Source organism: Sceloporus undulatus, chromosome 3, assembly GCF_019175285.1.
Source record: "Sceloporus undulatus isolate JIND9_A2432 ecotype Alabama chromosome 3, SceUnd_v1.1, whole genome shotgun sequence".
In the NCBI taxonomy this organism is placed as follows: Eukaryota; Metazoa; Chordata; class Lepidosauria; order Squamata; family Phrynosomatidae; genus Sceloporus; species Sceloporus undulatus.
In genome coordinates, this window is record NC_056524.1 from 33,372,725 (window position 1) to 33,388,586 (window position 15,862).

Consider the following 15,862-nt stretch of genomic DNA (forward strand, 5'->3'; position numbering starts at 1 on the left):
TTCAGCTGCTCTAAAAATGTCCCAGTTTCTCTCTCCTAGGCTGCAGCCCTACTTTCTCCCTTTTTCCTATTTGCAATTTCCTCCATTGTTGCTAACTGAGTTAAAAGTGCAGTAGTAGTTTACACTGAATTCAGCAGGAGGGAGAAGAGAGGGCTGAACCTTGCCCTTTCCAGTGGGCCAAAGCAAAAGCAAACTGCTGCTGCCTCTCCTAGTTTATGTTTTCCCTCATTAATAACTTTTGCCATTGTGACCACACTGAGGTTCCTTGGCTGCATGTGTCCTGGTTTTAATCTGTAAAATGTAGAAGGGTATGTGCTTTTCCTAAAATACTTTTGTAGGATTTCTGACAGTTGCATCATGCTTCACTGTTCAATACTGAGTGACCATGACATGAAGTACTAAATTTACCTAACAGATCTAGTTCTGTCTGTATGATGCGAAATACACAGCTTGCTTTAATCAGGCAAAAGAACCCAATTCCAGAAAAAAATTCCATGACAAAATCTCTTGATGCCGTCTCAAGACAAATATTGCTGATTAAATCCATTATGTAACTAAGTACACTGCACCGTGCACTAGATGGCAATCTGCTACACATCAGACCTTAAGAAAACATGTTTTTACTGTTGTGTAATGAAATATTGCAATAGCTAGAATATGAATCACCTCTTTAAGGAGATTACTCAGATATTAATCATGCTTTCTAACCAAATGCCTGGAACTATCAATCCCATGGCTATATTCCATTACTACAACCTGAACCATAATCCTAATGTTAAAGACCCAGTGATTTATATTTTATGATAGAAAATTGCTTTCTAGACAAGATAATGTTAAGATAAGCCACTGTCGCCAGTGCTACAAGAATCTCAGGGACTCCAGGCAACTACAAAAGTGTAAGAGGGTTAGTGAAGACAGTTGGAATTTGAAGCCAAGATTCCTGGACTATGAATCCTTAAACCTACTACTCTTAGATTCAAGGCTCTCAAACAGCAAACCAGCTTTACATTGATTCTATGTTCACCTATAGTTTATTTCAACCCACGTGTAAGCTGTTAGGTTCATACCCTCCAGGATTTCACAGATGAAAACCATGAAAAACACAGATAGCCAAGCAACATCAAAGCAAAGTCAAGGTGGCAAAAGATGTTAATGAGGAAGAACAGAGAAGCTGCAGCTGTGCACATTTGCCTGAATCTACAGCAGGGACGTAGCCAAGGGGGGGGGTTCTTGGGGTCCGGACCCCCCCCTTCCATTAGAAAAATGAATAGTGCATGCTGCTGCACCACCGCACCCAAGCCCCATTATAATGGTGGCACTTAGTCTGGACACCACCCCCCCTTCCTAAAATCCTGGCTATGTCCCTGTCTACAGGGAAGGACAAGATTCCACTCCTTTCCATTATGTGATATGGTAGTCCTGTTTAAATATTTGAAGGGGCGTCATTGAGAAAGCAGCAAGCTTGTTTTCTGCTGCTCCAAATAGGACTCGGAGCTATGGATGCAAATTACAGGAACAGAGGTTGCACTTCAACATTAGGAAGAACTTCCTGATAGTAAGAGCTGTTCAACAGTGATACACACTCCATCAGATAGTAATGGAATCTCTTTCTTTGGGGGTCTTTGAACAGAAGCTAGATGTCCATCTGTTGGGGGTGCTTTGATTGTGAGTTCCTGCATGACGGGGTGGACTGGATGGCCCTTGTGGTCTCTTCCAACTCTTATGATTCTATGAAAGTACTTTTACGCTTTGAATACAGTTTTCAACAATGGAAGTCACCTGAGGACAAAGGAAGAAGGCAGGAAGAGGAGAGAAACTGGCAGAAGTGGGAAATATATGGTTTGTTTGCAAATCCCAGCATGTCATACCATTAGATTTGCCAGCTATGGCTGCTGGGATGCAGTCAACCAACTAGAAGATCACATAATTCTCACAACTGCAGAACAGTGGTCTTTGAATGGAAAGACTACAAAGGAAGATTGAAACAGAACTGCAATGTGCTGAACAGAGACAATGGTTTCCTGGCACATTTGCACATCTTATAACAGTGTTTCCCCAAACTGTGGTTCTCCAGCTGTTTTGTACTTCTACTCCCATGAGCCAACGGCCAGGAATTGTGGGAGCTGATATATGTATGTATAAGGTGTACAGGAAACATAAATGAATTTCACGTTTACATTTGAGTCATCTCCAAGATCTCATTATATGTATGCAAATATTCCCAAATCTGCAGAACCCCAAAATCCAAAACACTTATTCCCAAAGCTACATGTAATATATTTGTAAATAAACCATATGAAATGAATGTACAGTATATTTATACCAGTGTTTTTTGTTTTATTTTGGAACGTCCAACATTTTTCTTGAATGTCCTACATTTCGTAGTGCCTTGTCCTCCTTTGTGGCTATGGCATCTGGTCACCCTGCTGCTTTTCCAGGGCACAGCCTACATTTCAACCTTCTGTCCAAGAGGAATTCCAAAATGTCCTCCATTATGATCACTACTAAAGAAGCATGAATTTGTAGTTATTAGTGTTTTCAGCTTTTGTCACGTTCTACGTTTTCCTTGAGAGCCGGCGTGGCGTAGTACTTTGAGTGTTGGACTGTGACTCTGGGAGACCAGGCTTCGAATCTTTGCTGAGCCATGAAAACCTACTGGACATGTGAAAGCCTTGGACATGTGGCACTCACTTAGCTGAGGATGGTAGTGGCAAACCCCCTCTGAAGAAAACTTGCCAAGAAAACCCCATGATAGGTTCGCCTTAGGGTTGCCCTAAGGCAAAAATGGCTTGGAGGCACACAACAAAATGTGTACTATATGGCTATAAATAAGCCATATGAACAAACCTCCTCTGGACACACAGCGGCTTCTCAATTTTTGAACTGTGGTGCCTAGAACTGGACACAGTATTCCAGGTGTGGCCTGACCAACGCAGAAAACAGAAGCACTATTAGTTCCCTTGATCTAGACACTATACTTCTATTGATGCAGTAAGAGTTTTAATAATTTAAAAATAATAATAATAAATTATAATTATATAAATAATTTATAATAACAACTAATAAATAATAATTTTAATAATGTAAGGTTTTCAATTGTTTCAATTAATTCTGTTTTTAAACTTTTATTTTGTATACTTGTCCCTCCATATTCGCTAGGGTTAGGGGCACAAGACCCCCGTGAATATGGAAAAACCACAAATAACAAAAACACCATGTTTTACTTAAGATGACACCTCTCTAGGAATCTCTAGGTCCTCCAGTGCAACTCTGTAGTCAACATCCAACAGACACTGACCATAGGACTGCGCAGGAGGAGCTAGAAAGGCCTAGTAGAGTATTCTCTCTAGGAAGCTCTAGGTCTTTCAGTGCAACGTTTAAAGTTGAGCACAGAGTTGCACCGGAGGACCTAGATATTCCTAGAGAGAACCTATTAGCCCTCCTCTATCCACCATCATCCAGAGGGAGAGATGGGCTGGCCAACTCCAGGCCTTGCCTGAAAAAGAAGAAGGGCCCTAGTCCCTCCAGTCCATCTGCCTTGGTCCAGGCCTCAGAGGGAGAGATGGGACTCTCTCCCTTCTCCTTTTGTGTCCTGTCTCTTTAGATTGTAAGCCTGAGGGCAGCGAAACGTCTAATTAAAAACAAAGTAAGCCACTCTGATAGCCTTTTGCCTGAAGAGCAGGGTATAAATAAATAAATAAATACATATTAATAAAAAATCAGTGAATAATCAAAGCTGCAAATACAGAGGGAGGAGCGTATTGTTTTAGAGTGTTTTAACTTGGGGCTGTTTTAGATTTGTAAGATGCCTTGAGCCCCTTGTACTGGGAGGAAGGCGGGATAGTCATAATAAGTTTATTTTATTATAATAATAATAATAATATTTGGTCATCTGTCAGATATATTGTTATTGTTATGATGATGATGATTCTCTGGAATGCCCTGCCTTCCAGGGTGTCTCTATCTCCTGCCAATGCCGTCCCTCAGGAAACCCACTCCGCCTTTTGCGAGGCAACAAGGGTGCAACACGCTCCCTTGGTCACAATAACGCTCCCGATGCCGGGGCAACAGGAGGGAAGGCGGGAGAGCGGGAGGGAGGGACGGAGAGACGGAGGGAGGGAGGGAGGGAGGCAGCCGCCTCGCCGTGGTCCCTCATTTCCCCGCTGCTTCTCCTCAGTGGTACTTCAACGGCGACGGACTGAGGGGCAGAGGGGCCTGGCATGGAGCCCACCGAGTGGGAGCAGGGCCCTCTCCTGCCCCCTATTAATGGGGCCACGGCGGCGGTGCCCGCTCCAGCCTCCGCAGCCCCGAAGGGCCTTCCCTGGAGACCAAGGTCGGCTCGGGTGGCGTCGCCATCCCCTTCGCCGATTGCAGGTGAGGGGCCGGGCGCCATTTTGTGCGCCTCAACTCTGTGGGGAATCGTCTAGAATCCCCCAGTGAGCATGCGCAGAAAAGGGCGCATGCGCGTTCGCTGCCCAGACGCCTTTCTTTGCCCTTTCTTCTTTATGCGCTTCAACTCTGAGGGGGAAAGAAGCGTCTGAGGGGAATCTTAGAATCCCCCAGTGAGCATGCGCAGAAGAAACAGGCGCATGCGCTTTGGCCACCCTGACACCGTTTGCCCTTTCCTCCTTGCCTAGAAAAGCATCTCAGTGGTCCCTCAAACTGACCTTTTAAAAAATCTTATAGCACCTTTGAGACTAAACTGAAAGAAATTAAGGGTTCTGGCATGAAACAAGGCTATATCTTTGAATTGTGCCCTTTATGGGGTTTTGGACTACAGTTCCCAGAATCCCACGTTATTGGCCAACATGGCTGAGGCTTCTGGGAGATGAAGTCCAAAATCTCTTAAAGGGCACAGCTTGGGGACCACTGAATCATTTGAACAATTGTTATAGTTCCACTTTTATTGCTCTGGCTGCCTCCTGTTGCATTCTGGGTTTTGTAGTTCAGTGAGGCCTGAGAGGTTCCTGGCTGAAAATTCTTAAAAATCATTGTTTCTTTGGACCTCAGTTTCCCAAAATTTGATGGTTTTTTAGACCTGAGCTCCCAAAAATAATCAGGAATTTATGAGAGCTGAAGTACAAAACATCTGGAGAGGGCCAATGTTTTGGGAAAACACTATTCTATTATTATTATTATTATTATTATTTTCTTATGTCCCGCCTTTCTCCCAATACAGGGACTCAACAAATATAAAACAATACGATTTAAAAACAGTACAACAATATTAAAATATATAAATATAAAAATTAAAACAATAATAAATTTAATAATAATTTTTTATTTATAGCCCACCTCTCGCAAAAGGATCGAGGCGGGTTACAACAATAAAATACATCAACAACATACATAACACATACATAAATAAAAATTACATAATCCCCTTACTCCCCCCAATTATAAAGCTAAACAACAGCATTATAAAATACAGATTAAAATAAATTAAAATGAGGCATCTTGGGGCAGACAAGGGCAACCATATCAATATACTGTAATGGGATGGTCAGTCAGGGAAGGCCTAAAATTAAACAATTTTAAGAATTAAAACAGTTATAATTTAAAACATAATATGTTAAAACAGAAATGTTCTAACTGCGCTTCCCTAAACGGTAAATTCCCAGAATGCCACAGGAGGAATCCAGAGCAGTTAAAGTGGAATACCAGCACTATATAAGAGTTTAGTGTGGTAATTTCCTGTCAGTTGGGAAATGGCTGTACAGGTTGAGCCTTCCTTTATATCTGGGTGACCAGGCGCCCTCCTTTTCCAGGACATTTGTCCTACATTTCAATCTTCTGGCCAGGAAGGATTTCAAAATGTCTCCCATTTTCAGTCTAATAATGCCATAATTGCACAGTTATATCACTGCTATTCCACTTTAACTGCTCTGGCTGCTTCCTGCAGCATTCTGGGATTTGTAGTTCAGCGAGGCCTAAGAGCCCCCTGGCTGAGAATTCTAAAATGCCCCTCCCCAAACTACAATTCCCAGGATTCCATAGGAGGCAGCCGTCAAAGTTAGAGTGGAATAAAGTTCCAATAAATGCAGAAATAATGTAGTTTGACACAGCTTTAACTGCCCTGGCTCAGTACTAGGGAATCCTGGGGATTGTAGTTTATTGTGGCACCAGAGCTCTCTGACAGAGAAGGCTAAATGTCTCATGAAACTACAGTTCCCAGGATTCCCCAGCACTGAGCCAAGGCAGTTAAAGTGATCTCAAACTGGATGATTATTAGTGTGTTTTGGATCATAATCACATGGTTTTTACTGACTAAGGTCCAAAACACACTGTATTCCAGTTTGAGACCACTTTAACTGTCCTCCTGGGTCTGTGCTAGGGAATCCTGGGAACTGTAGTTTATTGTGGCGCCAGAGCTGTCTCTGACAGATAGGGCTAAATGTCTCACAAAACTGCAGTTCCTAGGATCCCCCGGCATTGAGTCGGGGGTTTTAAAGCACTCTGCAGTGTGTTTTGGACCAACAGCACTATAACAGTCTAGTATGATAACATCCTACAAAGCAGGAAATTACATTTCTATTAGTGTTTTTCACTTTTATTGGTAAGGCCCCACATTTTTCTTGAATGTCCTAAATTTTGCACTGCCTTGTCCTCCTTTGCGTTTTAGGACATCTGGTCACTCTGCCTTATCTGAAATTCCCAAATATTCCCAAAACTGTCCATATGCGTTACTGAGATAATGACACTGTTGATTTTTGATGGTTCAGTGCATCCAGGCTGTGCACAAAAGAGTGAAAAATATTGTGTATACAATTACATTCTGGCTATTACTTTCATGTTTAGACTTGAATCCCATCTCCAAGATCCCATGTGTATGCAAATATTCCCAAATCCAGAGAAAAAAAATATAAAAGACAAAACACTTCTGTTCCCAAGCATTTCAGATAAGGGAGACAGCTGGTCACCCTCTGTATTAGGACCCACAAGAATATCACAAATGCGAGCAAGCTTTTGAATTTTCCAGGACTCCTCTTCAGGGTCAGTAGTACAGTATTAGAGTTTTGGAAATTTCCAGTTTTGGCAAGTACAGTAATCATGTTCCTCTATTGGAGCTAAAACTAAACAGAGCCTTGCAGCAACTGAAAATACTGAATAAATTTTATTTGGCATTAGCTTTTGGGGAGACTGCAGCCCACTTCAGCATCAATTAAGTTCTGGAGTACTTAAAAGCTTTCACACTTTCATTGGCATTTTGGTTTGTCCTGTATTTCCTTTTCATGGCCCAGTATTAAGCTATTTTTGTTTGGCTTTAATATGCTAAAGCGAGGTAGAAAGGAGGTGTCTGGATTAGAAGCAAATGAAATGGAAAAACCCAGCTGAGTTTCTGCAGGGAGATAGCTTGACTATGTTATGCATAGTTGAAATGTTTCCTTTGTTTCAAAATAGAATAGGAGTGTTTGAAATATTTTTGATTTAAGTATATCAATGGGAAATAACCACATATCCTAGGACACCGGTGGGGGTGGCTGTTTTCAATAAAGAACATATGGCACGTGATTAATGTCATCTGTGATTTGGAAATGAAACCAGAGTCTCTGTAAACTAGTTTCCCAAAACCTACAGATGTTTTGGGAATTGCCATCATCCATGACTATCAGCTAAGTTGGCCAGATGAGAAATAGAGTCCAACCATCTGGACAGCACCAGTAGGCAGGCAGCCACCATATTCTACAAGCCTCAATTAATAACCCTATAAAGTGTGCAGTTTCTTTTCAAAGACAGAAGCACAGAAAACTGGTGTATCGGCAGCATTAAATAAGGTCATTTGTTGTCTGTGAAAAACTGATGTGGCTTAAGTACACTCCACAAGCTGCAAATGGCTAGATCATTTCCAATAGTCATTACGGCTGCAATATGGTTACGTGTGTTTCTGTGCAATTAACACATGAGACTTGCCCTAACATTGTATCTTAATGGTGGCATGGCATAGACCCTTTCACACTACATTGTTGTGGTGCTACAGTTCCACTTTAGAGAGGGTGATTTAGAGCTCTCAACCAGTGAGCTCTAGTGTCTCATCAGACTACAAACCCCTGGATTCCACATTATGATCCCATGGCAATTACAGTGGAATCATACTGCTATAATTGTATTGTATGAATGAGCGCCACCTGAGTCTAACAGCCCAGGAGGAGGCCCATTTACACTATGGAATTTATCACACGGGAGGGGATTGGAAGTATAAACGGTGATTAACCTCCCATAATCACGCCATTGTGCTAATGGCTTTCACACATCATGTTCAAAGTGCTAATATCTTGGGAATATCCTGTGATAATCGCACAATTGCGCTAATGGTTTTCACACGGTGTTGAGATTAAACGTGATTAAAGTGCTATTATCCCGTGAATAACCAGGCAATAAACAGCAGCAAATAATTCCGGGGATTTTCCCATGAATGATTTTTTGCAATTTATTGCCTGGTTATTTCCTGGTTATCCATGGGATAATGGTGCTTGTGTTAATAGCATTTTAATCACGTTTTAATATCAACTGCATGATTTTGACCAGTTAAGCACCATTTAAACTATCACCACCACCACCATGTGATAATCTCCTATACAAGTAGCTGTGTGAGCCTTTTGCAGCAAAAGCAGCCCAAGAACCTGGTGGCATCTTATAGATGAACAAATTTATCTCTGTACCCTTTCAATCATGCTCATAGTTCACCTTAACAGTTACATCTGTTGTTGTGGATACAATACCATGACTAGAATTATATGGGGGGGGGGGGAATCTTGCCATTTTGATAAAGAAAAGTTACTTTTGAGAGGTTTTGTCTCTTTAAACTGAATCAGAACAGATTCTGAATGTTGCTTTTTAAAGATTCTGTTAAGTGCCAGTTGGCTGATCAGAGAGAGAAAAAGAAATGCAGAACAGGGACTTTTGCGAACTAACTAAACTGTAAGGATGTTTTTTGTATTATTACCTGAGGAATAAGCTATATATAATGATAATCATGTATAGCTGTTGTGTTTGTAACAGTACAATTGTACTATGATTCTAATAAGGACAATGGTATGGACCAACTCAGTCCAGGTCTGGACCTGGTGTCAAGATACTACAGCACTTTGGGAGAAATAAGTTATTTAATTATCATTTTAAGCCTAGAATGTACTTAACATTTATAGCACTTAACAAGTACTGTTTTTAGTAGGTAAAATAAACTGGGATCCTTATGAATCAACAATGAAACACGATTTTCTCTTTAAACCTGCAACAGATCCTGATGCAGATTGGTAAGATGGCATTGATTCAACTAATTGAAACCTTTCAGTCATGTTCCTTTTTCTTTTTCTCTTAAAACACCTTTGATATTTGACTCCTTTTGAATGTGTAATTTACAGACAGCACTCTCACTGACACCAAGGTCTTATCAAGCGCAATCAGTAAAAGAAATGCTAGCTTTCGAAAGCACTTGATTAGGCTTTGTTCAACTTAAAACTCTGTTTAGATGCAGAGCAATATTGTTTTCTTCTGTTTATTTATGTTTCCTGGGTGGTCCCTTATCAACTAGTCCTAGTACATGGCTGTGCTTATATTAGAAGCAGGGTTAAAAGCAGGTTAAAAATGCAACTTTGTCCCAATGTATAGGGCTAGGGTGGGGAACGTGTGACCTTTCAGATGTTGTTGGGACTGCAAGTCCTATCTGTTCCAGTCAGTGGTGAGAGGAGGTGCTGTGGAGCAGCAAATTTTGGAAAGCCACAAGTTTCTATCCTTGATCTAGCCCAAACTACAAAGTGAGCTTCAGCAACACATTCTTTGTTGAGGGAAGAAGATCCCTAGATCAACTAAGGCTCCATTCATACTATGAAAATAATCTGGGATGAATCTGGGTTGAATCCTTGTTGTTCACACATGTCCCAAATGCCCTTGATGCACTTTGGGGTGGTGGTGACAAGAAACCCACTTAACCTGGGATATTTGATAATGGGTTTTCTCCAGGTTTTTCCTAAAAGATCCAAATTGTTGGCAGTGTGAATGAGCTTCTGAATTAATTTGGATCAGTCTGTCTTGTTTTTTCGAAGGGAGGCAGCTCCATTTTAACTCAAAATGATGGCATGTGTGAATAACACTAGGGTTAAAATGACTCAAAGAGATTTGTGAATCAAAATAAAATGGATTTTGGAACCCAATATGTATCAGCATGGAGATACTCATCTCCTCTGGACAAAAAAAATGACTGTGAATGCCCCCTCAGTGCTCTTGAAATGGACTGAGTCCTGACATCTGTTTTCTGCCAAATTTCACCCTCCTATTGATTCTTGGCCCTAAAGGTGCAGCTTGCTGCAAACAGACTACAGTCGGCCCTCCATATCCATGGATTTCTTTTTATCCATGGATTCAACCAGCCATGGCTTGAAATAAACACACACACACACACACGTATATGTATATTCCCAAAAGCAAACTTTGATTTTGCCATTTTATATGAAAAGGACAATTGTATGTAGTGGGACTTGAGCATCCATGGATTTTGGTATCCACAAGGGGTATTGGAATCAAACCTCAGTGGATACCAAGGACCGACTGTATTCAGGATGAAGGCAAATCGCAGCAGAAGATGTTCCTTTCTGGAGTTAAAAACCAGTGTGATAGGATAGCTGTGTGTCCCATTGTACAGAGGACTGTTCTCTGAACTTGTATTCTGTTTGAAGGGCTGCTCAGTCCAAATCTAATGTTAAGATAAAGAACGATAAAGAGGAGAATTCAAATATATAGACGTGTTAGTCTGTAGAATCAGTATGTAGAGAGCTCTTGTAGCACCTTTGAGACTAACTAAAGAAAAGTTGGCAGCATGAGCTTTCGTAGACAAGGAGATTATCACACGAGGGAAATGAGGGAGCGAAGTAGAGCGCTCCCATCCTTATCGTGTCACGCTTATCCCATCCTTCTCCCGTCAGTGAAGTGTAATGGCCCCATCACTTTCTATTAATGAGAATTTCCGTTAATACAAAGTGATGGGGCCATTCCACTTCACTGATGGGAGAAAGATGGGATAAGCGTGATGTTGTCTGATAATTTTTGCACCATTGTGCGATAAGGACGGCGTAAGGATGGGATAATGACACAATAAGCGCAATATCATCTGATAATCTTTGCACAATCGTGCAATAAGGATGGGAACGATCTCCTTTGCTCTCCTCCTTTTCCCCATGTGATAATCTCCTTTGTCCAGCACTCAAATCTCTACAACACACTTGCTCTGGGAAAGAATCTTCTCAGTGCCAGCAGTACTGCGCAAGACAAACTAATATATGGACTTGATAGAAAGCATTTTGCTATGCTCTTTGTTCAGTTAGGCCAGTTAAATTGCAGCCCTCTGGACTTCTCTCTCTTTTTTTTTTTCTGTCTCAGAGCTTCCAGAAGCATCAATTCAACTTTTAAATAGATTATATAAGGCCCCTATGCTAACATCAAAAGTCTGCTTTTCTAAACCAGAAATTGATTTTTTTAAATATGTGTGTGTGTGTCTTTTTCTTTTCTTTTGGAGTTTTACTGGTATTTTTGGTAGTGCATGTGCCCCCCCTGGTCTAAGGGACAGGAAATTGGTCATAGGATCTGCCACAGCTGCTCACTCATAGGGTTGCCATCCCTGAGGGCCTCCAAACCAGGGGAAATGTAGGACATGGTTTTAAAATGTAGGACCTTTTTTTTTTTTATTTCCTTGCCAGGAAATTAAAAAAAAAGGTCCTACATTTTAAAACCTTGTCCAAGGCCTCCCTGGGGCCTGGGAGACAGCGTCCCCCAAGCCCCAGGGAAGGCTTGGAGGACGCCGCTTCCAAGGCCTCCCTGGGGCCTGGGAGACAGTGTCCCCCAAGCAGCAGCCAAAGAGAAAGGGGGGAGGAGGAGAAAAAGGAAAGGGAAGGAGAAAGAAGAAAAGGAGGAGAAAGAAGAATAGGGAACAATATAAAAAGAAGAGAAGGAGGAGGAAGAGGGGAAGAACAGAAAAAAGGGGAAGAAAAAGAAGAAGAGGAGGGGGAAGAGAAAGAAGAGGAGGGGAAGAAAACAAAGAGGAGGAGGAGGAGGAGGAGGAAAAAGAAGAAGAAGAAAAAATAGGGGAAGGGGAAGGAAGAGAGATAGCTTGCCGGCAAGGCTCTTTTCTGCCCTTGGCCCGCGCGAGGGACCAAAGAGGAGACACTCCTCCTCTTGAGGCTGGCTGGCCAATGGGGAGAGTGGAGCTGGAACAGCCCTGCCTCCTGCTAGTAGTCACAGGCTCCTGCAGCAGGGGAGGGCTGTCCAGCCATTGGCCAGCCACCCTGAAGGGCAGGAGCTCCTGCAAGAGCACGCAGGGCCAGGGCAAAGCGAGGCAGGCGGCGAAAAGGCTGCAGCAGCAGCCGCGGTTGTTGCGGCGGCGGCAACCAGCTCAACCCGGGGCAAAGAGCCAAACCGGGCCGTGACCGTGCCAAGTGGCCAAAAATCAGGTTGGTCACGGCCCCAGGGGGGTTATGGCAACCCTACTCACTCATGATTTACATCTGGGTAGGCAACTGCGGAAAGCTAGAGGACTACGTTAGTTCCCGCAAGAGACCTTGGAGAGCTACACACACACACAGACACACACACAGAGAAAGAGAGAGAGAGAAACAAAAGAAATTGATTGTCCTTGAACACCCCCTATGTTTTCGAAAAGGTCTGTCTTGTACCTAAAAACAGCCTGGGGCCCCAAAAACATGGCAAAAATGTTCCCATGCCCTCCTAGAGGACATTTCAGGGCAATTTTTGTAACCCGGGGAAACTGGAAATACCCCTTGGATTGTCCTTTGTCCACCTGCTTTAGACAAATGAAGCCATGTTGTATTTGCATGTACTATACTTTAAAAATCAACAAAATAAGTCAAGACCAAATTTAAATATTTTAGAAGTAACAGACTAATATATTATATGCATTGTCCCTTGCAGTGCCAGAGCAGGGAGAGGGCATGTAATTCCCTTTCAAGTAGATGAACCAACTGGAAGAAATGTTTACCAAGATGAATACTGCTGGAAGCCTTATTCCAAGGCAGAAGCTATAAGGGCTGGCACTGCATCAGGAATAAGGAGAAACAACCCTCAGACTGGAGAGGTAAGGAATGCAGTTGCTGTCAATACAGTGTATTGTATCTAAATTTTGTCTTGTATGCAGTTACCTGTTATAGTTTGGTTCTGGAACTGCTCCTCAAAGATGCTATCAGGGGACTTAAGAATTAAAATATATATTACAGATTTTACTCCCCCCCCTCCTTTTATGCCACATATGGGTGCCAATCTGGATTGGCTTTACCATGCACAGATGAACAAAATTTAAATTTCTCCCTTCGCTTATTTTTTTTAAAGTAAAAATCAGCCACTCTAGGGATGAAAATGAGAAAGAAATTCCATTGATACCAATGGAATTATGTTTTCTAAGTTTTTAAAACCTCTATGCAGGTGGCTCAATTAAAAACACAGTTAGAGAGGTAAAATTTAAATTTCCCTTACCCTTGCATGGTGGTTGCTTGTTTGTTAGTAAAAATAGTAGTTTTTTTCCAGCTGTACACTATGCATTTAATTTAGCATGTAGTTTGACTCATAGCAACTAGAAATAGGTAGGCTGATCCTCACTGAGTTCAATTATATGTGTTATTCCAAGTAAAGTGCACTAACGTGTTTCTGCGTGGGATGGTTGGCAGTCCTATGAACCCAACCCTAATATGGACCACTGCTAGGACAAAGGGTGAAATCTCACCTTTTGTCAGACTATTTGTTGTTGTGTGCCTTCAAGTTGTCTGATTTATGATGACATGCTCAGTTTATACTTGGAGAAGGGAGAGAAGCAGCTATTCTGTTAGTTATACATAAAATTAGGATAAAAACCCCCAAGGCATGGAAATTACAATGCAACAGACAAGTGGGTAAAATGGGAAAATGCTTGTGTTCATAGCCATATTTTTATAAACCCAAGAAAATCAGGATCTTAAGTAAAACAAATCATATTACAGTTGAAGATGTGCTTACCTCAACCACCTTTTTCATGTTCAACTTTCTTCTCCTTCCCTTTTTGTATTGTTAGCGTTTTCTGATGTGGCAAAGGAAACACAAAGAGGAAACACCATTGCCTACAGAAAGCTTTTCACCTTGGACAAAATCTATTACCAAACATGATATTGAGGAAGCATTAAAAAACCAATATAAAACATCTTATGCAAGAGATTATTTAGGGATCCAACCAGGTGAGGACTTCAACTTCTCTTCCTGTTTTTGAAATACTATCATTAAGAATATACAAAGGGGCTAAACAAACAGGCAAAAAGAGGTGCTTTCAGGCTGACTTGAAGAGGTGGCGTTTAGATGACACATGCCTTGAAGCCAGCAAGATAGTGCCCTCTAGGTGCCTTATGCAGAAAACCGCCGTTTCAAAAAAGCAGCTTTTTTCCACTTCTTCCTGGCTTGAAGCTATATCATGTGGTCATGATGGCCTGTTACAGACTGCCAAAATAAAGCTGCTTCAGGTCTCTTTGGAGGTATGCTATTTAAATGATGCATGCATCCTAAGAATCCGGAAGCTGCACCAAAGCTGCACTCCAGTGCTTAGAAATTCATCTAAGTTCTATACAGTGGTACCTCGGGATACGAAATACCCAGGTTACGAATTTTTCGGGATACGAAAAAATCCCATAGGGATTTATTGTTTCGGGTTACGAAAGTTTTTTCGGGTTACGAAAAAACTCTGGCGCTGTTTTAAATGGAGCCGCGGCAGAGCCGCGGCTTTTTTCCCCATTAGCACCTATGGCAATTCGGGTTACGAAGGTTTTTCGGGTTACGAAATTAGCCGCGGAACGAATTAATTTCGTAACCCGAGGCACCACTGTATCTCCTTTCCCACTCTTGTCCTATGTGCAAAACCATTGTAGCAGCAAATAACAATGTCCCAGATCCTCCATTGGGTTTATCTACATGTAGACTCATTTTTCAACAATTGATTGGTCTACTTCAGTTGTTACTAACCAACAGAATGCTGGCCACAATGTATTCCCATTAGGCAGAAGGTAAATTGTTAATTTACCAGCATGCAAAGGGATCTTAAAGCACCTTTGAAACTATCTGAACAAAAAAGTTGGTAGCATGAGCTTTCATAGACTTGAAGCTACTTCTTCAAAAACATGTTTGGAGTGGAAAATCCAGAGACAGACCTATATATACTGGTTGTGTTTAAGAATGTCAGTTCAAATTCAAAACCTTGTGGGTATGGAGATGTGGTAACAAGATCAGTTTTAACAATGGTCATTGGGCGACAAAGGCAGGAGGAAGGCTGTTGCATAAAGTCAAAGAGAGTAGATAGCCATATGAATGGATATTGGAATGTAGTGTAGGAAACAGAGAGGGGATGTGATGGTCAAGGGCACCCTCATGAGGATGGGGGTTAGATAGTGTTGAAATGTGTGTAGTGTGCCAGGAAACCATTATTCAACCCATTGCTGATGGACTGTAGTCTGTGGCTATCTTCCGATTCCGCTGTTTCTCTTTCCAACTTTCCTTTGAATAGTTCTTTTTGTTCTTTTCTGTTTTCCACACTACATTCCAATACGCATTCACATGTTTTAAACTCTTGTATGGTTTTTAAAATCAGCTTTATGGTATGTTGATATGTGTGTGTGTTTTAAAAATCGTTCTTAAACTTTTTTTTTGTAAACTATGGAAGATGCCTTGGGTCCCAGCCTGGGGAGAAAGGCAGCATAGAAATAAAAGCAAGCAAGCAAACATTATTTATTTATTTATCTATTTCATTTCTATGTTGCCTTTCTCCCAGAAAGGGAATCAAGGTGACTAACAAACAAAACCATTTAAAAACCTTAGAATAAAAATAATTCTCAGAGTAGTAGCTTCC

At 41.6% G+C, this 15,862-nt stretch overlaps 1 protein-coding gene across 4 annotated transcripts in view; it reads left to right on the forward strand.

Annotated features, from left to right (window-relative positions):
- The first annotated feature begins 4,020 nt into the window (after positions 1 to 4,020).
- The window catches only part of TEX26 (testis expressed 26), an 18,749-nt gene continuing 6,907 nt past the window's right edge, over positions 4,021 to 15,862 (forward strand). The window contains exons 1-4 of one of the 4 annotated variants that reach the window (XM_042461088.1): positions 4,021 to 4,374; positions 9,173 to 9,254; positions 12,919 to 13,081; positions 14,048 to 14,207. In XM_042461088.1, coding sequence (XP_042317022.1) covers positions 4,221 to 4,374; positions 9,173 to 9,254; positions 12,919 to 13,081; positions 14,048 to 14,207 — 559 coding nt within the window. In that variant the 5' untranslated portion in view covers positions 4,021 to 4,220. Of the gene's footprint in view, positions 4,375 to 6,418; positions 6,557 to 6,877; positions 6,994 to 9,169; positions 9,255 to 12,918; positions 13,082 to 14,047; positions 14,208 to 15,862 lie in introns of those variants that run through there. The other 3 variants (XM_042461086.1, XM_042461089.1, XM_042461090.1) reach the window with 3 other exon arrangements.